This window comes from Gavia stellata, chromosome 7 (assembly GCF_030936135.1).
Source record: "Gavia stellata isolate bGavSte3 chromosome 7, bGavSte3.hap2, whole genome shotgun sequence".
Lineage (NCBI taxonomy): Eukaryota > Metazoa > Chordata > Aves > Gaviiformes > Gaviidae > Gavia > Gavia stellata.
The window spans coordinates 4891921-4919564 of record NC_082600.1 but is presented as its reverse complement, the minus strand read 5'-3'; the positions used below and the strand labels follow the sequence as shown (position 1 = coordinate 4919564).

At 54.9% G+C, this 27644-nt stretch overlaps 1 protein-coding gene across 3 annotated transcripts in view; it reads right to left on the bottom strand.

The window, feature by feature from the left end:
- Window positions 1–5840: 5840 nt before the first annotated feature.
- Window positions 5841–27644, bottom strand: part of SAMD4A (sterile alpha motif domain containing 4A) — a 104289-nt gene continuing 82485 nt past the window's right edge. Inside the window, exons 3-12 of one of the 3 annotated variants that reach the window (XM_059819313.1) lie at window positions 26499–26762; window positions 20803–20912; window positions 20070–20156; window positions 17070–17364; window positions 15566–15651; window positions 13165–13283; window positions 10576–10777; window positions 10145–10271; window positions 8287–8370; window positions 5841–6125 (exon numbers count right to left, since the gene is read on the bottom strand). In XM_059819313.1, coding sequence (XP_059675296.1) covers window positions 6097–6125; window positions 8287–8370; window positions 10145–10271; window positions 10576–10777; window positions 13165–13283; window positions 15566–15651; window positions 17070–17364; window positions 20070–20156; window positions 20803–20912; window positions 26499–26762 — 1403 coding nt within the window. In that variant the 3' untranslated portion in view covers window positions 5841–6096. Of the gene's footprint in view, window positions 6126–7815; window positions 8371–10144; window positions 10272–10575; window positions 10778–13164; window positions 13284–15565; window positions 15652–17069; window positions 17365–20069; window positions 20157–20802; window positions 20913–26498; window positions 26763–27644 lie in introns of those variants that run through there. The other 2 variants (XM_059819314.1, XM_059819312.1) reach the window with 2 other exon arrangements.

Sequence of the window (27644 nt, the reverse complement as noted above, 5' to 3'; positions counted from 1 at the left end):
CCTTGGGTGGCCCGGCCCACGATGCTCAGGAGTATCTTTAAATAGAAGGGGCTTGAGGACATGCTTTTGGGGTGCTCGGCCTCATCAGGATTTGGGGAGCTTGCTAGGAGCCTCTTCCAAGGAGCAGCAGTGGATGAGGCTTTCAAACAACCTGAAGAAGCCCCTTGTTTGCGCGTTGTGCTCATCATGGGGGACATCAGCCACCCTGATGCCTGCTGGAGGGACACCACAGCAGGGCCCAGGCCACCCAGGAGCTCTCTGGAGGGCACCCATGACATTGTCCTGACACAGGCAAGCGAGGGGAGATGCTCTGCTCCACCTCATGTGTGCAACCCAGGAAGGGCTGGTGGGGACGTGACGGTTTGGGGCAGTGTTGGCTGCCCAAGGGGCTCCTGACACAACTCAGACGTTAAAAGGAAGCACACAAGAGATGGAAGCAGGAGTAGGGGCCCCAGGAGAAGCGTAGGGACGCTGTGTGGGCATCCAGGGATGGGGCTTGGGAAGCTAATGCTCACCTGGAGTTGGATCTCATGAGAGATGTGGACAGGCACAAGTCCGTGGGGCCTGATGGGATGCACCCATGGGTGCCACTGCAAGGCCGTTGTTAGTGATCTTGGAAAGGGCATGGTGATCAGACGTTTCTGAGGACTGGAAGAGAGCAAAAGTCACTCCTTCCCTGCAGAAGGACAAGGAGGAGGCTCTGGGGACCTGCAGGCCAGTCAGCGTCACCTCCACACCTGCGAAGGTGGTGGAGCAGCTAAGCCTGGACACCATTTCCAGACACCTGAAGGACAAGAAGGTGATGGGGAACAGTCAACGTGGCTTCACAAAGGGACCGTGTGCCCATCCAGCCTTCTGCGGTGACTGGCCCAGTGGACGAGGGCAGAGCGGTGGGTGCTTTATCTTGACTTCAGCGAGGCTTTTGGCACTGTCTCCCACAACACCCTCATGGACGAGCTGATGAAGCACAGGCTGGGTAAGCTGACATTAACGTCGGCTGAAAACTGGCTGACCTTGGCACAAAGTCCGTCTGGAGACTGTACACTAGCGGCGTACCCCAAGGGTCAATAATGGGGCCAACCACTCTTTAGCCTCGTAACCTGGACGTTGGGAACCTGTCAGCGCATCTGCAGTAATATAAAACTGGGAGGAGCGGCTGGTGCATGAGAGGGTCGTGCTGCCGTTCAGAGGGACCTGGACAGGCTGGAGAAATGGGCGGAGGGGAACCTCACGGAGCTCAGCAAGGGGCCAAGTCCTGCTGCTGGGGAGGGCTAAGCCCATGCACCAGTGCACACTGGGGGCTGAGCGAGTGGAAAGCAGCTTTGCAAAGAAGGACCTGGGCGTCCGGACGGCCACCAAGCTGCTCACGAGCCAACAATCCACCCTCACAGCAAAGGTGGCCACCAGCATCCTGGGCTGCATGAAGACCATCTCCAGCAGGTCAAGGGGGGGTGATCCTGCCCCTCTGCTGAGCACTGGTGAGACACAGCTGGTGTGCTGGGCCAGTGCTGGGCTCCCCAGTACAGGAGGGAGAGGGACATATGTGCGCAGCGAATGGCCAAGCTGATGATTTAGAGCTTGGACTGGTGGAGAAGAGCCTGCAGGAGCTGGGCTTGGTCACCTGGGAGAAGTGGAGGCTCAGGGGGATCTTCCTGATGCATGCAACGGTGAGAGGGATAAAAACGAGCTACAGGCAGCAATGGCCACAAGCTGAGACATGGGAATTCCATTTAAATGTCAGAAAAAGCCTTTTTTTAACCACAAGCATGCTCTAACCCTGCACCAGGCTGCCCAGAGAGGTCGTGCAGCCACCACCCCGGGAGGTCACCACCCCCTCCCCGAGCATCCTGCTCGCGCTGCCCCTGCGCTGAGCAGGGGGTGGGATGGGGCCATCCGGGGGGTCCCCGCCGACCTCAGCGAGACGGGTGACGCTGCGAACAGCACCAGCCCGTGCAGAGCCCAAAGCTGAGAAAAATCCGGAAAAAACCTGGGCCAGAAGTCACGGTCCTGCCCTCCGCACCTCCTGCGGCCGAGCGCCCGCGGGAAGCGGCAGCGCCAGCTCAGAGCATCCTTCCCTGCCCGCTCCGGCCCGAGGCGGGTCTGAAATTTGCAGGTTTTAAGGCCGAAATCAGCTCAGCCTTAAAAACCCAACCCAAATATCTCTACGCACACGCTGAGGCTCTCGGCCAAACCGGCTCCTCCGTGTGCCTCCGCAGCCTCAGCTGCAGCCTCCGAGCTGCTCCAGCCCCGATTCCTGCCGATTGCAAAAGAAAATCCCGTATCTAACCAGCTCCCAAGGCGCGGGCATCCCAAAGGGAGAGAGAAGCGGCTGCATGGGGAATGCCAGGGATTTGTAAGCACCAAACTCCTGCCATGGGTTTATATAAAAATATTAACCCCTCCGCAGAACTACGCAACTCCTCCTCCCCTCTCTTACCCCCCGGGGCTGGCCATTTATTTCTATTCTTTTTTTTTTTTTAAAGTACGAGGCCATCTGCCAAAAAGAGCGTAAATAAGGAGGCGCCACACCCCAGTGTTACAAAACCTTGTATTAATCATCTCCCTTCACTTTCAATATACCGTTGATATGAAATATAGCCATGATTCCTAGTTACATGGGAGGAAATGAGTAATAAATACATTGGAGCAAGTTGAAATCACGAGGGTGTTTCACTGGGAACAACATTTGAAAACTGTACACTTGCAAAGACCGGCATCTCCAAACATTAGTATTTCTTTATATCGGGAAGCTTTTACATGTAACAAACATGCTATTTCCATATATGACCAAAAAAAAAAAAAAATTTTAAAAAATATGCATTGCTCGGCAACATTAACTAGGCAAAAATAGTTCTTTGTGCACTAACTTTGTACAGAAAAACCAGGACTAAAGGCATGCATGTACAATAAAAGGCTGCCCGGGAACGGCATGCAACAGAAGAGAGTTCAAAGCTTTTTAAAGTAAGCTTACAATATGCATAAATACATAAGGGTTATATATATTAATAAGGGAGGAAGTATTCTGTTTAACATTATTAACATTCCTGTTTTTTTTTTTTTTCTTCCTATTCCTCCCAGAGGAATACACATTCACCTTTAAGTAAAGATAAAGGAATACAAAAAATAAAACTCACTTTGCAAACTCTGATGACTCGTATAAAATCAACTTTAGTGTTATCGTCGCTGTGTGCAAATTATAGACGTCTGCAGGACCCACTTTCCATCAGGCACATTCAGAAAGCCAAACCTGGGGCACGGCCGCACCCCGACATGGAGAAAGGTGACAACAGAAATCGTTTCCCTAAGTGCTGACCAAACTGGAGCTTCGCTCCGCGCCGCTGGCGGGCGCAAATCACAGTTTTGGATTTTCCTGCTGGATGCTGGCCGGGCTTGACCCCCTCCGCCCAAGATTTTTCTTTCATGAGCTGAGCAAGCGAAGGCAAAGCCCAGCTCAAGTCCAGTCGAGCTCAGGGCTTGTCCCTGGGGAGGACACCCCGAAAGAAAAGGGGTTGGGTTGGGTTTTTTTCTTTTTTTCCCTGGGTGTCGCAGTCGCGGGGAGCATCCGCCGGACCCAAGGACACTTGGGTGCTGAGCTGGCCGGCCTCCCCCGCTGCAGCCGGGGACGGCTCAGGGGAACAGCACCAGTTAAAGGTCCCCGGCGGGCGCTGGGGGAGAGCAGAGCGGGGGGGAGATGCCCACCCGACGCCGAGGGCCCCCGCGGCGGCGACATCTCCCTCGCCACGACGCGCGCGTGGTACAAAACAGTTGCACGTGGGGTGAATGGGTGAATACAAAAAAGAAAGGCACTGCCGCTTTAGTAATAGAGATTGGACTTCACAGCCTCACTCATGCAACTGTTGGGGTGGTTTGGTTTTTTTTTTTTTCTTTTTTCTTTTTATAAATAATTTTTATTTTCTTTTAGGATCCGAGCTTTTTTTTTTTTTTTTTGTCTTTTTTTCTTTTTAAACTTCTTTCACTGGAGCTCTGCTGCCCGCACGCAGCACAGGCAGCCCAGAGCCACGCAGGACTTCCCGAACGCAACTGAAGCCACTTATTTTTTTTTTTTTTACTTAAAAAAACCCAAAAAACAGCAAACACAACTAAGTCGTTATTAACCTATACACTGTCAATGGAAAATAAGCTTTTTTTTCTTAAACAAAAGGAAAAAACAATTGAATTATTTGGTGGTTGTTAATAACAGACATCATCATGGTTACCAGCCATAGCAAGTTAATAGGTCATATATCCAAAATAATCTCTCTGCACAATCAGATAACCTCTGTTTCTATAGTCAGCGAAGGAATAAATAGAATTTCAGCTCTATATATACGTTTAGAGCCTCCCCTGGGGAAGGCTCCTGCCACGGCGGTTGTGTTCACACCTTGGTTTCGTACAACCTGGGGGTGCTCGGGGGGGACCCAGGTCCCCAGTGCCGGCTGGCGCCTGCGGCTCAGCCCCCGCCCCGGCCCCCGCTTGGCCTTCACCTCCTCACACCACCTCCCAACCTCCCCTGCTTTCGGGTTTTCCCTTCTCCGCTCCCCCCCGAACACCCCCCCTCCATCTCATGCCTGCCAGGAAACAGGACACCAAGGAACAGCAAACAGAAAACATCGCATTTGGCACTTTTAAGAAAAAAAACGACTTAAAAATGCTGCATGGCAAATGGATTCACACATCTCCCGTCCCCGCCGATGCGCCAGTTCTCCCTTAGCCCCCAGCCCTGCTCCGGCCGGTCCCGGCACACGCTGCTGCCCATCGGTGCTCACGGCCGAGCCCATTTTGGGAATATTGCTGCAACCCCCCTGGCTGCTGCTCCCACCCGTCACCTCCCTTCGTTAATTAATTTTAAATTTATTAGTACTCGATCAGAGGACCCAGAGCAACATCGGGACTGCCGGGACCGCAGCTGGCACTACGCTGAGCATCACCACGGGCACCGATGGCTTTTCCGGCCCCGATCTCGCTCTGAGCACAGGCTCGAGCAGCGCCGTGTCGGATTAACCTGTTTAACGCCCTCGGACCAAATTTAGCTCCCCGTTCCGCTCTAAGAAGTAGCGCAGCGGCAGACGAGGGGGCAGCCGAGCCACTGACATCCGCCTCTCCTCCCTGGCACGTGTTTCATGCCATGAAAATGGGGCTGTGGAGCTGCATTTTGGTGCCCTTCAGGGCTTGGTTTTTATTTGGCTAAATAAAACCGCACGCTCGCTCCCAAGCCTCCTTCAGCTTTCGGTGGCCGCCCTGGGGCTGGAAAAGCCCCTCGTGGCTGGATTTTGGCTGCAGGTTGGGGGCAGATGTGTAAAACCATGGATGCAGCACCTTCCCGGTACCCGCACAGGCAAGGCAAGAGACAAGGAAACTCACCCAGCGTCCCCCCCCTTCGCCGACATCCCCCGGGACCCTCCGCCGGGCGAGATGCCCCCCACCACGTCCCCACACCCCGACCCACATCAGGGTCGCAGGGACGGGAGGGCTGACCCCAACCCTCCGCCTCCGCTGCCCTGCGCACAATGTTGCCTCGAAACTGCGGATGCTCTTGGCTAAATTGAAAGGAAATTTTGGGGTTATTATTATTTTTTTTAAAAAATCTGGGCTTGCCGGGCCAGTCCGTACCTGAATGCAGCAAAACTCAAGGGATGGGACCACCGGCCCTGAAATCCTCGGCGCGACAAGCAAATCCTCCCCAAAGGGTTTTTGGTCACACACACCCGCGTGATATTTGCTATTCATTCATAACCTCATCCAGAAACAGGGTTTGCCCACGGTGCTCCGGTGAACCCTCCGTTGTCAGCACTCTCCTGCCGCATCCCCCCCCCACTGCCCTCCCCATGCTTTTTCATCGTCGTCATTGATTTTTTGCCTTTCCCCCCCCCCAGCATGGATGTAATAAATGACAACACAAATTCCAAGTCTAATGATATGTTCACAAGGACAATCTACACATTCACAAAATTAAAACAGGAGAGAGAGAGAAAGAGAGAGGAGAGGAGAGAGAGGAGAAAGGATGCAAGCTATCGCTGAGGCTCCCTGCAAGCCCCGACCTCGCCGCTGGACCCGCAGCAGTTGTTCTCCCGGCCAGCGTCCCCGCCGCGACGCCTTCTAGATCGTGGAGGTCCGGTCGACACCATCTGCAAGCGGGAAGGGAGAGTTAGTGAGGAGCAGCCCCGGCGAGCAGCCGCTCACCTTGCACCGGCACCCGCCTCGAGCCGGGGGGGACACGGACCCCCAGAGCACCCCCAAGCCACGGCCCCTGCGGCGAGGTGGTACCATGGGGCCACCCGCCCGCCCCCATCTCCCCAAGGGGGTGCAGAAGGGTTTTGGGGTGTCAGCACTCTGCTGTGCCACCGTCCGCAACAGTCCCCCAGCCCCCCCCCCCCAGCAAGTTGCTGTCCCAACACTGGTCCAGGCCTTCTGCCATGTCCCCACGGCACCTTTCCCAGGAACAGAGGGGGATCCTGGGCAGCCTGGACTCGACGCAAGGTGAAGTGTGACTCTGGGACCCCCTACAGAGAGACAACTTCATGACCCACTGCCCCGGAGTGAGGGGGACAGGGATGGAGCCGGTCCCGGGGGGGGGGGCTGCCTTGCCCCCCCCCAGCTAACCCAGCCCTGCAACACCCGCACCGCAAAGGATGCAGTATTTTCCTCCATCTGAGGATCACGGCAGAAAAAAAAACCACCCCAGGAATCATTTCTGTCTCCCCAGAGCCCCTGTCCCCAGCGTCCCGTGACAGCAGGGATGCCTCCAGCCACAGTCCTGAGCCCAGGAGCGAGGGGTCCACGGCCCATCCCAAAGCCGCACAAACGACCCTGCTGCCAGCACCCCCCTCTCCTCCACCCCCCCGGCCGCCAGCAGCTCTTACAGGGCCACAAATCAACACCCAACAGCATTTCCAACCCTCCAGCCCTCCTCCAGCCCCGACCGCTCCCTGTCCCCCATCCCAAACCCCCCTGTCCCCGGGGTGGAGAGCGGCAGGGGGGGCACAGCTCCCGGCGTAGCCCCCAAACAGAGCACTCCCTGTTATGCTACCCAGGGCATCACCGCCGCCTCCCTCCTTAAGACTAAAAACAAACAGGTTTGTTACGCCTTTTTTTTTTTTTCTCCCCCGAAGGTTTATTTTTTTAAGAGCTATTTATAGCACGACCGGTTTCCAGAGGCTCGGGGTATGCGACCTGGAAAAAATAACTCGGAGGAACAGTACCCTGCAGAGGGACAAGACAGCTAAGCCTCGCCTGGGCACACGCTGGAGAAACGCTTCGGGTGACAGAAGTGTCCTTGTTTTCCCGGCCGGGGATGCTGCCGTGGCACTGCCAGGGCCCTGCTGCCTCTTACAGTCCTTGCTCTCGTGTCCGTCACCCTGGGACGGGCTGTCACATCGCTGCAGAGAGCTGCGCCGGCGGTGGGAACCCGGCGGCACAATCCTCCCCGAGGGCTCCCGTCCTCAACCGTTCGACGCAGTCCGGGGATTGCCGGGGGCGAGACCCGGGCTGCTTATTCAGGAGGGTCTGGGCAATGCAAGCGGCCGCACTCGTCCCATCGCCGGGGGGTCATCATTCATGCTTGGGGGTCCAGCGCATCGGCGAGGGACACCGGGCGCTTCTGCTGCCGGTGCTTTTTGCTGTGCCAGCCTCTCCATCATGCTGCTGCTGCCTTTTCCACCTTCCCTGCCCGTTTTTCCATCTGGTCCTGCTCCCTCCCCATGCCCGCTATCCGCCTGCCCAGGCTGGCACCCGCAGCCGCCCCAGGCGCAGGCGAGGAGCTGCCGGCACCACCGGCACAGCGCCCGGCACAGCGCCCGGCAGCTGGCACGGCAGGGTTTTAGCCCCGTGCCTCGGGGCTCCCGCCCCCCCCGGCCAAACGGGGGACACCGGTGGCAGAAGGGTGAAATACTCCAAAGCCTGTGAACCATTCGAGCGCTCCAGTGGCAAGGGCTTTATCGAGAACTAATAACAGACTAGCGAGCTAACACTAATTATTATTAGCAAGCTAACTAGTGGCTAATAAGCACGGACTCCACTAGTGCTGGGTGCGATCCCTGCGTTTGGTTTTACCCCTCTGCTCCGGCCACCTCTCTGAGAGAAGCCAATGTCCCCGTCCGACCCCCGCCGGGAGCATCCCTGGGAGCATCCCCGGGAGCATTCCCGCATCCAGCCCTGCCGCCATCCCATTCCCTCACAGCCACAGCCTGTCCCAGCTTTTGGGGGGCGCGGGGCAGGGGCGGGTGCCGGGGGGCTCGGCGGAGGTGGTGTGAACGTGCTGGAAGAGCCCGAGGAGGAGGGAGTGCTCACCGCTGAGCGCGTGCTCCGTCATGCTCAGGCACAGGGACTCCAGCCTGTTGTTGATGTCAGGTTCAGTCACCGGCACCTGGAACTCTGCAGGGAGAAAGGGACAGGAGACCTCGGTCAGGGGACCAGGCAGGGACCCTGCCCGCCTCGCACCCACTGCTTGCTCTGCTGCCACTGGGGTGGGTGCCCATGGGGTAGGAAACCACCCAAAAGATGCCCCAAGGAGGGTCTGACTGCCTGGACGGACTCTGGCAGCGCTTCGCTTCCCGGTGCAATCACGTCCGGCAAGCGATGTTTGCAAAACTAGTCATCGCCCCCTCTTTCTTTTCAATAAGGCGGAAATCTGGGGAGACTCAATGGCATTGCAGTAGAAGGTGGATGGAAATGAGGGGTTCAGGCGCCGGTTAGAGATGCTGGGGCGGGGAGCTGGGGCAAGAGCGGGACTCCCCGCGTTGGGAGGCTCAGCCCCAGGCTCTCCCCCTTGCTCAGGTGCTGCAAAAATCCTCGCTACATGTAAAATGTTCAAGCGGTCCCGGGGAGCAGCGGGGCCGGGAGCTGCCCGTGCAGGCAGCGTGCAGGCAGGGTTAGTGCTCGGACGTGGGATGGCAGCACAGACCGGCAGAGCCGCCATCCGGTTTTTCCGTGGCCGGCTCGGCCGCCGCTTGGTCACCCACGGCCTTGCTGCCGTGTCCCCAGGGGGATGAGCACAAAAAAAAGGGGGGGACGAAGTCTGGTGTGCTGCAACACCCCAGCCTGACCCATACAGCACCAAACCGGCCCCCCCTCTGCAGCCGGACAACGTCTCCCACTTGCCACCGGCTGACAGGAATGTGGGATGAGGTCCAGGAGGGTTGCAGTCCCCACAGCCTGACAAAAAGTGTTTTGGGAGCCCAGCACCATATTATTGCTTATTTTCCTCGCGACTCAATCCGCATCTTTAGCTCCCTAATCCTCCTACGTCCTCACTCGCTGCAGGCTAACACGCAAAGGGAAACCTATTTATTCTCCTTCAGCGCCTGCAGAAATGTGCCCTTGTCCTGGTGTTTAATCAATACCCGAGAACAGATGCTGCTTTCGCTGTACAGGACATTTGTCGCCTAAATGATGCAGTTAAAACCCCGCAGGCGTGTGATGTGAGGGGAGCTGCCAAGCTGAAACCATGGCAGAAGCTTACGGATGAGGTTTAGTTTACCGGGGGGATGTAACTCCCTGTCCTGCGGTATAACTTGTTATGGTAAGTGTGTTGGTAAGAAAAGGCGCGCTTAAAGGCTACTGAAGGGATACACAGAGAAAAAGGCATGAGTGTCTTCATGGGAAGGATCCTCCAGGTTCAGGGTCAGGTTCATCAGGAACCCCCCTGAATCAGAGGATGCTCCTATATACGGGAGTGTTTTTGCGGTGTTTGGGAAGAAAGCACCGACTCAGCACCACTTCCCTTCACGTGCATTGTGAAAAGAATTTCCCTCGAGTGCATGAAGGCAGTCCCTCCGCAACAGCTCTCCGTGTCCGTGCATGAGCAAAAAAGGTGATGGATGAGCTACTGCCTTCCCTGCCTGACACAAAGCCCCTCAGAAGCAAGCTAGGTAAGGCACCAGCACCGTTATATATAGGGCCAAGACTTTATATATAGGGTCAAAATCCCTCCAGTGATGTCTCCAGTTCAATCAACCCAGTAATCCAACTAGTGTCAAAGATACCCGGCTCGGGCTGCGACAGCCGGAGCTGTGATCACGGCTGCAAGCGTGCGGGAGCGCGGCTGACACGCCTGCGGTGAGGCTCACCGGCGCGGCTCCTTTCCCCCAGCCTCCCCTCGTCTCGCCGGGCTGTGGATTAAGCGCAAAAGCAAATGTCTGCTTCCTACCTGGCTGCTGAAACATCAGCATGGTCTGCGGGGAGGTGTGGACCGGCAGCGAGCGCGTCCTTTGCACCGAGCTGTGGCTCCGGCTGGGCATGCTGTTGCTGCCGCCGGGGTTGGCAAACCAGAGGTTCTGCGGGAAGCAAACAAAAAAGGGGTGCGGGATGTAAAACGGAGCCCTCTGTGCTATGTATTTATAACCCACTTGGGCTCATCTCTCCCACCTCCGCCTCCCGGTTTGCTCCCCCCGCCATCGGTCCTTCTTCTGCATCCCACCGCACAGAGGAGAGCACAACCCAAACGCCTGCAAACTGCTCTCGCTTGCTTGAAAATGGGGGGAAAAAAGAGGGGGATCCAGACAAGTTAGAGGCGGAAAAGCAAAGCAAGCTTGTGGGGAAGGGATGGAAAAGCTGGAGATGCCGCGAACGCCGACCAACCTGTCTGCCTTGCTTGAGGATGGCGGGGCTGGCGGCGGGGCTGCGCTGGGGGGTGCCCAGCAGCCCACTGGGGCCCAGCAGCCCCAGCCGGGCGGTGGGGAGGTTGCGGGAGGGGATCTGGAACTGGCGGGGGTTTCGCCGGCCCAGTCCTGCCCCTGCCGATCCGGCTGTCGGTAAGGAGTTCGACTGGCCAAAGCCTCGGCTGCGGAGAGAGAAAGCGCCCAGGGTGAGAGATCGGCCCCTGCAAGGGGACGGTGCTGCGGGCGCAGGGGCGAGCGGCTGGTTTGGTGCGTTCGGACCAACAGCCAAATGTCCCGAGGGTGCCCCTGCGTTGCTGCGAAGCGCCGGACCGATGCTCGCCGCCCCATGCCCCGTACCGATGCTCACCACCCCCTGCTCATCCCACGGCCACGGGTTCACCGTGAGCTCTGCTCCTGCCCCGACCCTCCCATCCCGCCGAGGATGGTCCTCCGTCCTGCACGTGCAGCGGGAAGGAGGAGGTTCGGGCATACAACGGCAGCATCCTTTCTTCTTCCCTCCCTTCTGCAGTTCTCAGATTCATGTTATTTTTTTTAAAAGTTTCTTTTACTCCTGCAAAATTGGCCTGTTCTTAAATGCAAGCTAAAACAACGCAGGTAATTCCATGGGCACTGAAGTTAGCGGCGCCTGATTTCTTGGCTTTTTGACTTAAACTCTTCATGCCTTTGAGCTGTACAAAAGAGATCTCTTGTGTGTGGATTCTCTAGTGTCTGACAAAGGTTCAGCTTATGCTGTTGGGTTTTCTTTACCGGGAACGCTTGAAGGGCTGGACCTTCTCCCCTTTCAGGAGGTTCATTTTTATGAACTTTTTACTTCTCAAGTTCTGGAAAACTTGGTTAAAATGACGTAACAAGTCCAAGATTTCCTAGGGAGGGGCTGAGCGAAAGGCACGTTCCTGCAGAGGTGGGACTGACTCTGCACCCGCTCCCGTCTCTGCACTGCAAACCTTCAACCAGCTCCCTGTGGTCAGAGCAAAACCATCTGGACACAAGACCATGCAGCCCAAACCTCCTGAGACACTGATCTTGGGACACGAAACCATCTTTACTCCTTGGAGGGGAGGTTTGGACACGTCGGCATCCCTCCCCATGTGGGTTTTCGCATTTCAAACCAAAGGAATGACAGAAAAATAATCCGGTAATCCTTGGCAAACACACGCAGTGCGGGTCTCCTCGCCACGCAACGTTAGCTGGGCAGCAGGACTGCAATGCCCTCATCAGGTTTAAGCACAGCCAAGGATAGCAGCACTCTGCAAACTCACAGCTGCGGTTCCTCTTACGCTCCCCGTTCCCCCTGCCCTTCTCCAGCACTTAATCACCCCCGCAGATGTTTCAGCGCACCTTCCTCCCAGCCCTCACCTCTCCTGCTTGTGCGGGCGGCTGCAAACATGCTTCAGACGACATGAGCACGCTGGGATCCCAAAATCGGATAAATTTACTAGGCGGGAGTACGACGGGGTTTCTTTAAACCTCATCCAAAAAATGCTCTTGCCATTAAATCCCGATGAGAAAAGCAGGACTGGCTGTGTGCTCCTTCCTTGCTCGCAGCTTCCCAGGAGCAGAAAAGGCAGAAGAAACGCAAAACGCAAACCACCCAAAAGCAGCAAGGAAACTGGAGAGCATCCTGGGCGGCCCCGGGAAAGGGATCGGGATCGTTTCAAGCCGGCAGCCCCACCTCATGCCCGGGGTTGGCCTGGGTGTGCAGCTAAACTGCTGCGCTGGTGACGGCCCAGACCAAACGAGTCCATCAGAAACCTTTGCTCTGGTCTATTCTGCTTCTGATCCTGCTGCGAGCATTGAAACTGCTCGGTTTTTCCATTCCAAAATATTTCATTTCATTCCACTGGGGAATTAACACTCTGGTTCTGGGCTCGTTCCTTCTGAACTCACATCCCGGGTGTCCCAATGCTCCCGGTTATCTCCAAACCCCTTTCTTTGTCAGAAAAAAGAACTCGCACAAGACTGCAATAAAACAGACTTAGCAGAACGAAACAAAAGGCTGACGCTGTTGTTAAAACTGATCTAAAAATATCTGTTCTTGCCATAACCCCAACGCTTTCTAGGATGACCCGAAATCCAGCATCACCGTGGAGGTGAGCAAACACGGTGTTTGCAACACATCCCCACGCAGGCTTTCGGACAGCAGCCCCCCGGCTCTGCCCCCTCGGCAGGCTTCAAGCCTTTTTTTGCCAGTTGACAGCTTTTTGGTGGAACTCCAGCGCTGATGTAATTAGCAAAGGGCAGCAGCAGGCTCAGTGCTGCCGATATACTGCACAGCTGGGAAGCGCCGGGTTCGGAGCCAGGGAGACGCAGTGGGAATCGGTGGGGTAGGCGCTGACCACACACGCAAGCAAACTTACTGCTGCTGTCCCTTCCCAGCCAACGCCTGGGGTTTTATTGCCGAAACTTTTCCAAACCTCCTCCCTCCCGAAATGCGGCTCTGAACCCGGCAGGATCCGTCCCTCCCAGCTGGGAGACATCGGTCCCTCTCGAGATGCTCTTGCCGGCCCGTCCGGCTGCTGCATCCATCCCTCCCCAAAAGCCAGCGTACCTCCTCTGCTGACGATAGCCTGATAGCTCCAGGAGGGATTTCCGAGGGAAAGACCGAAAGAGTTTCTGCACCTGCTGTTTCCATGACAGCAGCCGCTTCTTCTGGATCTCTGTAAACGCCTGCCCAAAAAAAAAAAAAAAAGAGAGAAAAATAGGAAACATATGAATATTTTTCTGGACAAAGCGAGCGGGGATGCCTATGTGGGTGTGCGTGTAAAGAAAAGCAGCTGGAGCAGGCGGTGGCATGAGCTGACCCCATCGGCAAGTCCAGAGGGAAACCCTGGTCTCTCTCGAGGATTTACTCATCTCAGGTCGAGAAAATGCTCCGGCAGCATCCCCTGCACCCCAGAGCGTTGGCTCGGCTCTGCCCCGAGGCTGCTAACCCCCCTGGGCAGAGCAGGCCTTCCCCAAAGCTTCCCCGCTAGCCCTGCTAGCCCCCGCTAGCCCCCGACCCACCGCTCGTGCAGCAGCACAGGCACCCGGCTCCCCGCTTGCTGCCAGGGCGTGAGCACAGCTCCCCGCGGCATTTGGTGGCTGCTCCCCGCTGGGTGGTGACACTTATCACCCAGACGTGGCTCTAGAAAACACTGCCAGGGCTGGAAAACGCTGGGATTTGGAAAGCAGAGCTGCTCGGCGGCATCCCGCATCCTATCTTCCTTCTCAGGGCTGGGCAGAGCTCGCCTCTGTTCCCGGCGCCAAGAGCCTCTGCGGGAGGTCAGCCGGGGTGAGCCCCGTCACCCACCCGGGCTCCTTCCGAAGGTCACCCACGCAGGGGACAGACCTCCTCCAGAAACGCCCCAGACCTCCAGGCAGGCGGTGTGGGTTACGGGGACACCCACGTGCCCACCACAGCTAACTTTAGACACCCATCGTCTCCGCACCGCCGGCGGAGAGGAGCGGAGGTCTCCGGAGGACAAATTGAAGGCTAATTAGTGCCTGACTTGATTGCTTCAAACCACCCTCCGGGGGAGACGCTCTCTCCCGGCACTGATTACGCCGGAGCCAATGCAGACGGTGATCCTGGGACACAGGCTGGCACCGGTGGGGTGACACGGCGTCACCATGTCCGTCCCGGGCGCTCCTGGAAAATGAGCCCCTCTGCAGCTCGATGTCTTCCTGGCATTGCTCTCCAGCCCCGGCGCTCTGCTCCCACCACCCTTGTCCTTTTCTTGGCACCTCTGCTCCCCCAGCGATGCCCTGCTCGGCTGTCCAGAAAGTCCAGGCGCCATTTCCAGGCTCCGATGCTCTCCGAGAGGGGAGCAAATGAGAGCAGACATGCTCTCCCCTCCAGCCCCTACAGCTATTTTCCACTGCCTGTGTCTGTGTAAAGCACCAAGAAAACCATACCCACGGCTCTAAACCTGTTTTGCAGCAAACCTGAACAGCGGGTGCCACCGCCCCATATTGCACGGGGCCAAACGTCGGCTGACACCGCAGGCGCTGCCAGCAAAATGCACTGAAACCCCCACCATGATCGACAGAGGCATCCAGGAACGCAGTACAGAAAATAGGATGAAGCGCTTGCATTTTGCCTGGTATCCAACTATTTCACCCCGATTCAAGACGCCCTGTGCTTGGACCTGCGGAGATGTGCGGATCAAACCTTTGCACAAGCGCGGCTCAGGCACCGGCTTCAGCTGCAAGGAAAGGGGCTGCGAGCCACCTCTCTCCCCTTCCAGGCACCGTGCAGCACATTTTGGGGATGGCAGCCACCAGCCCTCTCCGGAGGAGATTCTTCGGTGCTTCGACAGTGTGGTTTTTTTATAAACAAATAACTGAGAAACATTTAAAGCCTGCAGCTCCTACAAGGGGGTGTGCAATCTCCCCCCGACCCCTGCCACATGGGCAGGCGATGAGAAGCAGTTTGTTCTTCCAGGTGCAGGCAGCACGGGTATGAAACGCTGCTGGACACTGGGGACACTGGCCATCCCTACCTGCCACCGGGCAGGAGCGTGCCGGAGCCCTGCGGCACAGCCTCGGCCATCCCAAGCCATCACCTGGCAAAGGCAGATCCGTGGGGAGCAGAAACAGATGCCCCCGCTGCAAAATCCCAAGACCACGTGCTGCAAAACAGGAGGCGGCAACGCCAAGGGATCGCCGGGTCTGTCTGCACGTTCATCCCGGGATTTTTTCTTTCATCCAGCTGCTGATCAGACCATGACGAGCCAGATGAATTTCCCAGCTCCAGGTCTTGGCAATTAGGCGAGCGTGGAGGGAGGGAGCAACATTTCCATGCACGACGTTGGAGCGACCGCCCGCTCCAGCCCTGTTCTGTCAGAATTACTATTAATACCCCCCAAAAATATTTGTGTTAGAAACCAAAAGGTTTACATAAACAGACACTTTGGAAACAGTTTCTAAGTGATGAGAACAACAGTTTTAGATGATCCCTCACGACTCACCTCGTGGATTAGACATTTGTCTATGAGCTGTAAATAGGAACTTATATTCTCTTCGTCGGGTCGGGAAACTAAAAGTTGTGTGCATACTGGAAAAAAAAAAGAGAAGAGAAGAGAAATGGGCATGGGGACACTGAGCTGGGTCCGAGGGGTCCAACGAATGCTTTGGATGTCCCGTTTCCCTCGTCCCACGGGCAGGGATGAGATGAAACGCCCTTCCCCAGCTCCTGCCGTGCTGTCCTATATTTAGGGCATTTTGTTCTCCACTATGCTGGTGTAAATCCAGAGAACACCACTGGAGTCACCAAAATTAGACGTGAGCAAATCGGGGGTGCAGGATTATTCCCTTTTCCTAATTACAATACACCAAAGGCACCGCTGGCTTGAGCTCCTGCTCCTACGGCCAAAATCTGCACTGCCCCCCCCCCCCCAAAATGGATTCCCACCTTTCCTGATGGATTTTAATCTCTTTTGGAATTAATGCCATAAAAGCAAGTGGATATGCATTCACAGAGAACTGAGTCTCCCCCGTCGTAACCCCTGGGCAGGGATGCCCGGCGGTCCAGGACACCTAGCCCTGGCAAGGCTTGTGCCGGACGTACAGCTTCATGTGTGACGGAGGCATTTGTCACGGGCTGAATTCATCAGCGGGTTTAAAATGGGGCCAGAAACCCACGTTTGTCTGTGCACGCAGTCAATTAGCTGGTGAGAAATTTTGCACCAAGTTTTTATAAAGAAAACACCTGTTTTTTGCACAAAAGGTCTGACATAGGGACAGGGCTGATATTTCTTCGTGGCATCCCAATGATTTTTTTTCTGTTCCTGGTCTCCCGTGTGAGCCTGCGGCTGAGACTCCCCTCCCCTCTTCCCCAGGGAGATCTCCCTCCACGCAGCCAGCACTGACACCTCAAATCCCACTGAGGGGAGTTAGGACACGTCTAAGCTCACACAAATTTGCTGGAAGAGCCCTGTATATGGCACAGGAGGTCGGTCCCTACCTCGCATCGCGCCTGTGTGTTAATCCTGATGCAAAGCCCCGTGCCCCGCACCAGCCACGGAACAGCACCTGAGTATTTTGGATGTCCTGCTCCTAAATTGAGGCTTAAAAAGGGGCTTGGACGCAGCTGATTTGCACTCAGGATAGCTCACGCTAAGCCCACGCACTGCTGCTATCCCCCCACAAGCAGAGCAAGTCCGAGGGATGCTGCTGAAAACACCTCTGGACCGGTGAGATGCTCCCAGGGCTCTGAACGGGGAGGGAGAGGATGTCATCCACCCCTGACCTGGGGCAGGAGCCCGTCCCATCGCTGCCCCTCCCAAAAAACACTTCCCACCCACACTCTTACCTCTTACCACCGCACGATGGGGCCTCAAAAAATCATCCCCCCAGGACTGCGGCTTGCAGGGGCGCGGGGAAAGGCTGCTGCCAGCGCCGCCACCGCACGCAGCCTGCCCCGAAGCAGTTCTCCCTAGCGCGGACGCCAGTAACAAAGTGACAGCCGCTCACCTTTCCCCATCACTCTGGTGAACTGTCCGGGCAGGTCGCCTTCGGGCAAAGGGGCCCCCCCCGACTCGCCTTCGCACCCCGGCAAATGGTGCTGCTGCATCCCCCCCGCGGCAGAGTCCTTGCAGTCAGAGCCTTGGCTGTCTGAGCCGATCAGGGAGGAGGGGTGATGCGAGTCCGCGTCCCGGCTGTGCTCCTCCGTGCTCGAGTTTTGGGAAGAGTAGGCTTTGATGGGGGTGAGGATCATTTGGTGTAGTTCCTGCAGCGGGACACGCAAGTTGCCACCTTCCAGGATGTCCTGCGGATACAAGCGGAGAGAAGAGGGTTTGTCTCTGCAGGGACAACGGGACATCAGCTACGAACCAGACCCCTACCATCACCCCCCAGAAAATCCCCAGAAAAGCCGACGGCCTCGCTCCTGCTCCAGGTCCCTGCTGCAGTCCACAGTCGACAGCCGGCTTTAATCCGCCGAGTCTTTTGCTAAGACCAGGGGAGTGTGGAGCCACTGCAGGGACTGCACCTGATTATCAGCGGATGTCTTCAGACCTGAATCCTCAGAGATAAACATGCCCTGTGAACCACTGCGACCCAAACCCAGTGACAATCCAGCTTCAGCGTTTCCAAATTTCCACCAGGAAGACGCAAACCCCATGAGAGCGACTCATCCTGTGAGATTTCAGTGCCCAGACAAGCAGGTATCTTGCTTTTTTCCCCAGCAATCCCACAATTGTGATGTTTCAGCCCTGTTTAATTTTAATTATATTTTTTAATGTGGCCTTGTCTCTAGTTTCCAGCACTGCCTTCAAGCTGGGCTCTCCGTAACTGCTCCGCCCCAAAGAGCGTGCCATAGCATCCTTACGCTCTGGGACCATTGCAGAGCCCAGGACCACGCTGGGATGCAGGAGCCCATACTGCAGCAGCGGTGAAGTGGGGACGTCCCCGTCCACACTGGGATGGGCTGGGGGAGCAGATGGAGAGGGAAAAGGGCAGGTTTCAAGGGGAGCAGGTCAGACACAGAAGGGGAGACCATGAGGCTGCAGGTAAACTTATGTCCCTACAGCAAAAATATTCAGCTTGGAGGTCCACCTGGGAGGGAGAGGATTTGGGTATACCCCCAGCCTTGCTCTCCGTTATAGTGTGGATGAAGAATTCCCCTTCTATAGTCAAATCCTCCTCCCACTGATGGGAAATAACTGTATTTTGTTTTTAATGTAGCCTGGACCAGAACAGCTCATCGCAGGTTCCTGCACGGTCTGGCTCGTGGGACGCCGCTTTGCAAGGGGCAGCTTTTGGGGTGAGTTCTGGCTGCGCCCAGGGAAGAGACACAAAGTGGGCGCACAGGCAGTGCACGAGCCAGCCGAAGCCCTGAAATGGTTGTTCACCCTGATTCTTGCTGCATCCCCAGATTGCTCTTGGATGTCTCAGCTCGAATTCTCTTGAAGACCTGGTGTCAGTCTGCTGGGCACTATTTTTTTGGGGAAAAAATCCTGCTCTGCTAACCGGCGGAGAGGGGTGGAGCAGCTCTTTCCAAGAAAGCAGCAATCTTTAGCAGTGAGACACTGCCCAAAAAAATCAAGTCCCAACACATGCTCTTGTTTAGCAAAAAAAAAAAAAAATTGGATGGGAAGCCTGGAAAACCAGAGACATCTCCTCCCAAGTAAAGCAGGTCACAGGCAGCTCTGAGCCCCAGCAAAGAGGGACACACTCACAGCCCCACAGCCCAAACCCACCCCACGAGGACTCAAAAGCAGCCCCTGCCGCTTATCTCCCCTATTTTACGGCATGTGTGGCTGGTTGTGTCAGCTGAACTGGGCTCACCCTCCCGCACCGCGCCAGTCAATCAATACCGTATTTCAAAACCCAAGCGGAGAAGCGGGGGAAGAGGCTGTGCAATTGCCTGGAAAACACATCGCCGAAGCAAGCTCAATCCAGCGGGCTGTCTTTCGGATTTAATAGTTATTATTAACATACGGAGGTAAATACGGCTTTATTAGCTCCTGCCATACTCCGAGGACAATCCCGTATTATAAATAAATAGTGAAGCAGTGAGCTAACGAAAACACCAATAAATAGCAACACACCACATAAGTATTTAAAAGCCCCTAGCGGGAGGCTCTGCAAGTTGCTGTTTGAAGACGGTGCAATTAAATGTAATATAATATTGCGATAATAAATAGCAAGAGGTTGGGTGAGCTGCTCCCAGCCCGTCTGTGGTGCTGGTGCTTCTCCGACAGCCATTTCTGCAGAGATTAAGCTTTTGTTGAAGGGACAAAGAAGTTTCTATTTGTTCTCCTTGGAAATTCAAGCTGTTGTTCAGGCACTGATGTGGGTGTCTGGCTTTTTATCTGGGGATGGGTTGGCCATATGATGCTCCAGAAAAGCGCCGTGGCCCTTGACGTGACAGACACCAGGAAACCTTGTCACTTTTTGGGGACAGAGAGGTAGGGGCAGGGCTTGGGCGACCCTGGGAGGACTGCTGTGCATGGAGGGGTCTCTTGAGAGGGACAGTGGCATTGAGATGGAAGAGTTAACTGAGTGGCCGAGGGATAACCAGGGGTTAAAGGCTCTGCCCAGCTGGTTCTCCAGCGGGAGAGAGGACCACGGTGGCTGGTGCGGCTAGAGCTGGTCCTGCACCACGGTTCAGCAGCTGGGTGACCACCTTCCCATCAGTGTCGTTGGGATGGTGCCCTCCATCACCTGGAGTTCAGGTGTTTCCGAGCACCCTGGAGCTGGGCAGGGCTTGCACCGCTGCTGCAAGGTATGTCTATCCCAGCTGCGTGACTGCTGGAAATGGATTAGGACCCACTCTGCAAAATACAGACCCAAATAAAATCTGCATCTGGTACAGAAGTGTTTGAGACACCGTATAGATGCGGCGAAGCCAGCAACAGATTTCTCTGCAAAAGATCCCAACAACATGAGTAACTGAAGAGTGCTTCACCCCAGAATTAATTCCCATCTTCTTGAAAAAGAAGAAATACAAAAGTGGTTGTGATTACTTACCCTTTCTAAAGATTTGAGCAGGTTTTGTCTTTCTTTTAGCTTTTGGATACTGATGACTATTTTGTGTCTTGCGCCTTTGGTAACGTTCTGCAAAAAAACAGCAGAAAACGGTGTTAACATTTCCACAGGACAGCCGGGTCAACCCAGATCCTTCCTCCCCTAAATGAAAAGGGCTGCTATAAATTAATCAAACTTCGGAGTGCAGGGATTAGCGGGGGACATTGAAGATCACTTAGAGACTTGCGGAAGGTAGAGATTTCCAGCTAGTCCCTCCCTGGTTCATCTCACACAGTGAAAGCAAAGGTGCTGACTGGCCCTCTTCATCCCGAGGATAACGCAGAGGTAAATGTGAAAGCGGGACATTTTCAAAGGTTAACAAGGCAATCGGCCACCAAAACTCCAATGACTTCAAAGGAGTTGGATACTGCAGACTGTCCCCATGAAACTCCTGAACTTACTCCCAGCTGGAAAAAAACCCAAGCGCAGCTCCCAGTGATGGGACTTTCATGCTGGCACTCCAGTAAGAAATCTAGGACAGGCCTTTTTTGGGCACAATGTGGTTTTTTTCATTCCCCAAGACCCAATTTTCCTTTCTCTGTTTGCTTCCCAACCACCCGCGGGCAGAACATCTTCCACGTGAAGGCACGAAAAGAGGCGTTGGAGGCGTCTCATCTACCGACTGCACAAGCGTTGGGACCACAGCTGATTGCTTTACGACTGACGTGGGACGTACTTGTGCCTCGAGCTGGCATTCGGTGAGGGCCATCATCTCCTCATACGTCATCTGCGAGAAGAGGGCGGCGTATTTGTGCAGCCGGAGGCTCTTCAGCCAGGCTGGGACATCTGCAGCACAAAGGTAAGGAGATGAGAGCTCCTGTTGAGCTCATGACACAGCTTAACCACGTGCGATAGCATCAAGAGCAACACAAGGAGCTGATTAGGTGCCACCCACCATCCCACCGGTGCTTCGACACCCATCCCACTGGTGCTTCAACACCTTACTGAACTTCAGGGACCTTTTGGAGGACATAGTGCTACGGATATGGATGGTAGGAGGAACCAGCCCCTGGACAAGGACATGATGCTACGGATACCTATGGTAGGAGGAACCAGCCCCTAGATGAGGACACATCCTCAGAGGTTGGGTTTCTGCGGCTGAGCTGCTGGGAATTAGCCCACAGGGAGCCGGCGTCACGCCACTGCATGGGCAAGCTCCTCGCTGCCCTTTTCCTGGGAACATGGGAACCACTGAAGCTGACAGTGTGGTTGAGCTTAGGATGAGCAAATGGCTGTTTTGCAGACGGCAGACACTGATTTATGGCATGAGGGAAGATGGTATGTGCTGAAAATTTAAATGGCTGCTTAAAGAGAAATAGAGATTTTTTTTTTTTTGAACATGGAAAAATAATGTGCCATCAAAGATGGTCCCACAATCTGTTTCAGACTGACTGAAATGACTTCTTCCTTCCCACTCAGTATCTGCAGCGCAGGACCTCTGTGCCTGGCTGGATGGGTACCCAAAAATACTTCTATCCTCCTGACATCAGTGTGGAGGGACTTGGGAGGGGAATCCTTCCTCTGCAACATGCAAAACCCCACCAGACCCCTGGATGGGGTGTCCTCCAGGGAGAAGGCAATGGGATACGAGCCTCCCGTGCTCCAGCCTGCTCAGCAGCTACTCGGGCTTTTGCAGGTTTGGGGGGCCCACAGTGACACCCCGCAAGGAAGGGGGGGGCTGTGCAGATATCTGTGCTGCAGCACAACACCGTGCCTGTGATGACGCTTTTGCTTTGCATCCTAAAGGCTTCAAATGCTGTGCCAAATCGGGACCTGCTTTATTTAGCACCTACAACCCAACAATAGCTGTGCCTTAGCCTGCCGAGCTCACGCGCTCTGCTCCCAGCAATACCCCTGTCCTTTAGTCCTTGTCCCCTTCCCCACCAGCAAGACACCTAGGAGCCCCATCTCAAGCCGCGTCGGCCGCAGTAATAAGTGAAAAACCAGGGTTTGAGCTCCAAACAGCACCAAACCCCACACCTTGAATGAAGAGTGCAGGTGGAGGCTTGGGAAATGTCTCTTTTGGGGCTAAATACCAGTTAGCAGCAACACCTTCCCTCTCTTTGATCGTTCCCGAGTCGACGTAAGGGGTATGTGTCGAGCGGGTGGTGGACCCCACGTCCCACGGCAGGCAGGGCCTGACGGTGCAGGAGAGCCCAAGGGGAAGGAGCGATGGCTGGCGGCGAGGCTGCCACGATGGGGTTCCTCTGCCCAACGTGACCACCGAGGGGGAAGGAGGAATGGGGGCTTGCACCGTTTTCGGGAGGAATTTCTACCCACTACATGCTCCTGCTGCCGGGCTGGGGCTGCTGTGGGTGCTGGTGCTCTGCTCACCACCAGCATCAGGACAACCTTCAGGGACACCTCCGATAACCTTCATTAACGCAGCCAACCTCAAAGGTTTTCTAGGCTGCTCTGCCTGCAAAGCGCGAGGCCAGACTTGCTTCGGAAAAGGATGAGACGTGAGGAGGACAGTCCCACTGGGATATCCCATGGTGTGGGTGGTCTTCCCGAACCAACACCTCGTTGCTGGATGGGACGGGGCAAGTTGGATCATTGGATTGGTCCCCTAAGGCAATTCTTGTATCTGCCAGAAGTCTCCTGCTGCCCACTGCCCAGGCTGACCCCAAACCCCACTCGCATCCAAGCACAGGTGATGCAAATGACCCCCAAAATGCTGCTTTTTGCTCACACTCTCCATCCTCTGACACTCATCAGGATTCGCATTTCAGTGAAGTTCCTCAAATGCTGCACAGGAAGAGATCAACCCCACACCAAACACGGGGGCAAAGCAGTTACTGAGCACGGATGGGCTGAACTTGGCCATTTTCCAAAAGTCCCGACATGCAACAGTCCTAAAATCTGCTACTGGAGGCATCTTAAACCGACATTCCGTTTAAAAAAATCAAAAGCTATTAGCAGAAAGCCCTCTGTTTCCAGCGCGGGACTGGCAGGCTCGAATCTCAACTTCATTTTAACACAAAACCACGCCATTTTAGTGTCGACACATTAAAAGTCTACCTGATCCCATGTCCCCCGGGGACATCCGCCTTTGGCGCACGTCCGTGCCGATGGCAAAACCCACGGGGATACTTTCAGAAGAGAGCTGCAACTTCATACAGACACTAAACCCTGCAGAAAACCTATCTCCAACCTTTGCAGAGGGTCAGAGCACAGAAGCAGCTCTTCTTTCCCTTTGCATCAGCCTCCCTGAACCACCTCCTCATTTTGGGGAGTTACGACGGTCCCAGAGCCCCCTCGCCAGTGGGGATGGCAATCCCGGGAGCGGGCTGGGAAGACGAGGCCACCCCAGCACACAGAGGGACGGTGGTGGAGCTTTCCCCCTTCCCACGGGGAAGAGGCAACCAGGAGGTGCAAGGTCATCTAAGGCGATTTCACGGTCCTTGGAAAGTCAAACTCCCTAACGCTCCCCACGGAGCAGTGAGCCGCCCACCCGCGGAGCTACACTTTAATCACCGATTACCGGGAGCTAATTGCGAACTCATGGCACGGCTGTCAGAAACGCGGCGTCTGATGTGAGCAGCAAAGCGAGGACTTCCATGCTGCTCACATACATTGTCCCCTATAGGCATTAAACACCAGACTTTGGCCAGCACACGTCTATCTGGGTGCTAGCATGGAAGTTCAGAAATTTAGAAGGAAAACAATTCACCCTGTCATATATATACATATATATATATATATATACACACACAGGCCAATGTATGCACAGGACATCTTCAGAAGTGCCCTTATGGCACACCATGCTAAGCCATGGACGTACTCACAGTAGGAACCCCCAGCTCTACTGAAATCCTCCTCCTGGTGTGCTCCAAGCTGTGCCCGGGGAAGGGACAGATGGACGGATAGACAGACGGACACGCTCTGCAGGGAACAAAGTGTCCGCGTCTCCCCCTGGAGAAACCAGGGGCTGGGAAAAAGCCAAAGGGCACTTTTCCTTCAGCATGAAGATGGATGGAAAGAAGAGAAATAGGTGACATGGGGTAGGAAGAGAGATGGAAAGGAGAGAAACAGGTGACATTAGGGGAGATGAACTGCTAAGCCACGTCAGATGGGGGTCCGTGGTGGGTCGGGTTTCCCGGCTATCCTCCTGGCTGCCCCGGAGGGTGTTAAAGAAGAAGCAAGCTGACCAGAGGCACGGGTGACACCAAGCCACAAGAGCCTGCAGGCACTCGGGGAGACGTGGCTGCAATTCAGAGAAGGGACTTGGCAAACCAAGCAACCGGTCTGGATGAAATAAGATGCAACCCAATAAAAATGCACAAAAAGTTGTGCGTTTCTGTAGGAACAAGAAATGGCACGAACCGAGGGCAGGGAACGGGCAGTACTTTTTTTTGCAGAAAAGCTGTGGGGATACAATGGGTCATACGCCGCCCGCGGTGGGGTGTTATTTGAGGACGTTGAGCTCTACAGCCACAGGAACGCTCTCTGTATGGCAAGCAAGTCTCTGCTCTGCTTCCCAAGTCCAGTTTTGGGCAACCCACCTTCAATAAAATACGGACTTTCTGGAAAAAACCCGGCGGAGAGAAGCAAAAACAACCCCAAGTTTAGAAGAAAACATCTGGGAAGAAACTGGATTGCTTCAGTCTGAAGAAAATACAGCGGAGGGGGGAGGACACGACAGTCGTGGTCACCGGAGGCTATAGACATCTGTTTCCCACGTCCCCGGACGGCAGGACAAAAGCAAACCGGCTGACTCAGCAGCGGGGGGAATCAGGTTTAGGTGTTTGCAAACCTTCCTGCAGAGAAGGAGGATCCCGGGAAGGGATGGCCCGAGGAAGGGCAGCCGCCTCCCACGGGGGGGCTGCTCGCAGCAGCAAACGGGCTGTCTTAAGCTGTGGAGTTTATTTAATTGATTATTGCTCGTGGACTCGATTGCATTGCTCCGGAAAGTTTCTATCCACGCAGGTCCCGGAGCTGCAGCTGTGGATCGCAGGGAGCCAAGCTCCCCACGGTCTCCTCCCCAGCTCCGTCAGCAGAAACCTGGAGAAATGTGGTGTTAAACAGACCCCTCTGCACCACTTGCTCCCGAAAAGGGTCTCCCTGACCTGACAGACAGCAGGATCTGGCCCCAGGCATGGAAAGCCTTGGGGTGCCTTCACGCTGATTGCAGCTTAGGCTTCGACATGCTCATGGTGACTCCTCCGAGCCTGAATGCTGGTCCACCGCAGGGTCATGCAGGCAGCAAGAGCCGCAGGCAGGCACCGAGCCTGCAGTAGCGCTGGAGACGAAACACTCCCTGATTAGGCATTCGTTAGCGAGCGGAGCCGCTGAAAAGCAAAGCTCGGCTCTGCGAGGCCATCACGCTCAGAAAACTCTCCCGTCACATCTACAGCCCGTGGCCCCCACCCCGGAGCAATGCTACGGTGCAAAGTCCAGCCGGGGAGAGGGCTGAGACCCGAGCATCTATCTCACGGGGGAACCGTGAGGGGTTTTTTCATGCATTTGGTTCATGCACATCAAAGTTACACAGTGCCAAGTCAAACGCAGTTCCACATTACAGAGATTTATAGGTATCTACATTTATCTGTAATTAGAATAAAATCAGACCTCGTGACTATGTAAAAAATACCATTGTTTCCTTATTCTGATACATCATTGATCTTTACGCAATTGAGCTGCTTTGCACTAATGAAAACTGCAGTTGTTTAAATCAGTCTCTGATAGCTGTGGGTTCATTTTCAGTCCTTTTGTCTGTTCACAGGAATACACTGTCTGTATTTGCCCAGTTTTTATCTATTTATTCCTCCACAGCCTAAAGTTTGCTCTCCATCTTTGACTGCAGCAATAGGGTTTCGTTTCTGCCTTGCTTACCAACAGGATCACACATATTTATTGGTAAAATCCCTGTGAAATGCAGGTGTAATGAGAAGTACGCAGGATAAATTCACTGCGAACCAGCATCCTAAGGCAAAACTTCCCCAAATACTTGGTGGGTATCAAACACCGCAATGGTAAATGACACGTGGCTTGCTAAACTTACGCTAAGCTATTTTTCACCGGAATAAAAAAAGGAAAGAGAAAAGAGCACCACTCGCAGCCAAAAGCCACAGGCCGTGGAAAAAATCCAGCTTTTTGGAAAGCTTGCAGGATTTGGGGGCAAACCCAGCCCACCGGCACCCAAGTGTAAGACGTCAGATCAGGACCAGCCGCTGCTTAAAAGAAAACCTAACTTATTCCCCTAAACTTAAATTCCTAAGCCGGGAAGAAACGCCGAAAGGCCCCGTTTGGTTACGAGGACTCTCGCCCAAAACCACCAACCGAGCCCCCGCGCTGCCGGGAAAACGGCTTTTCCCCTCCTGCCTCTGGGTGCTGGGGGTGGGGGGGGAAGGCGTCTGGTTTTTCACTCACCTTTCATCCCACTCCCTTCCTCCTGGAATGTGTTACGAGCGGAAGGCTGATCTTCTAAATGTTCACTCCCACCACTTCCCGAAGAGGCTACACTGCTTTGTGGAGACAGGGGGGCATGATCGGAAGGGATGCACTGGGTTCCTCTAGCTCGTAAGTCCTCATGAGACATCCATCCATGTCCTAGAGGTTGGTTTGGCACATTCATGGGTGGGGTAAGGGACACAGAGCGTTTCAAAGGGCTGTGGTGTGTCTGGCCTGAGAGAACTGAAAAATAAAAATAAATAAAAAAAAAAAAATCAAAGAGGTTATTCCCCCCTCGCGGCCCGGGATGCAGCAGAGCCCCCCGAAAAAAATTAAAGGAAATCATAAAATGCGTGGTGGTTGGCCACGGTGCCTCGCCGATGGCTGCGCCGTGCCTGCGGCTACCTGAACCCTACCCTGAGCTCTCCGCTTTGCCTCCCGGGAAGCAAAGGGGATGGGAGTACCTGCAAGGAGATGGGGTTACACGAGCTACGTCAGGTTGCTTAAGGAAAGGTGTTGCATGGATTGTATCTCTAGGGAAAAACAAGAAAAATGAGCAGCTCTGGAGGTTTTCACGTACCAACAGCAAAACCTGAGCACAGGACCGTGGTGGGTGCGTGGCTGCTGCCTCTTGCCAACCCTGGAGCCCGGGCGGTCGCCTCCCTTGCAGGGAAGGCACTGGTGCTATGCAGATGTAACGGGAATTTTCAAGCGACTACACTGAGGCCATGAAACTCGCCCCGCTAAAATCATCCGGACCCGTATCTTTCTGGGAAAGGCATAAAAATCCCGAGGATGGGATGCCCTCACGCAGACCCAGGGGAAGCTTCTCCGTCTCTCCCTTTGGGTTAGGACTTGGCTTATGCCCCGAAGCATGAGCATCTACACATCTGCCTAACGTCATCGCAGAGGTATTACCCATATAGATGTCTAAGCCTTTTTGAGCCCTACTAAGATCTTGCGCTTAGTTGAGCTATCACCAGCAATGAGAGCATCCCAGCTCAGCCACCCGTCAGGTGCACTTCCGAGTACACGTCTTTTAACCCTCCACAAAAGCAAACACCCAAAGCAGTGGTAGAAATACACCCACGATGAAGAGGTGAGGCCGAGCCCCCCCTCCCAAAT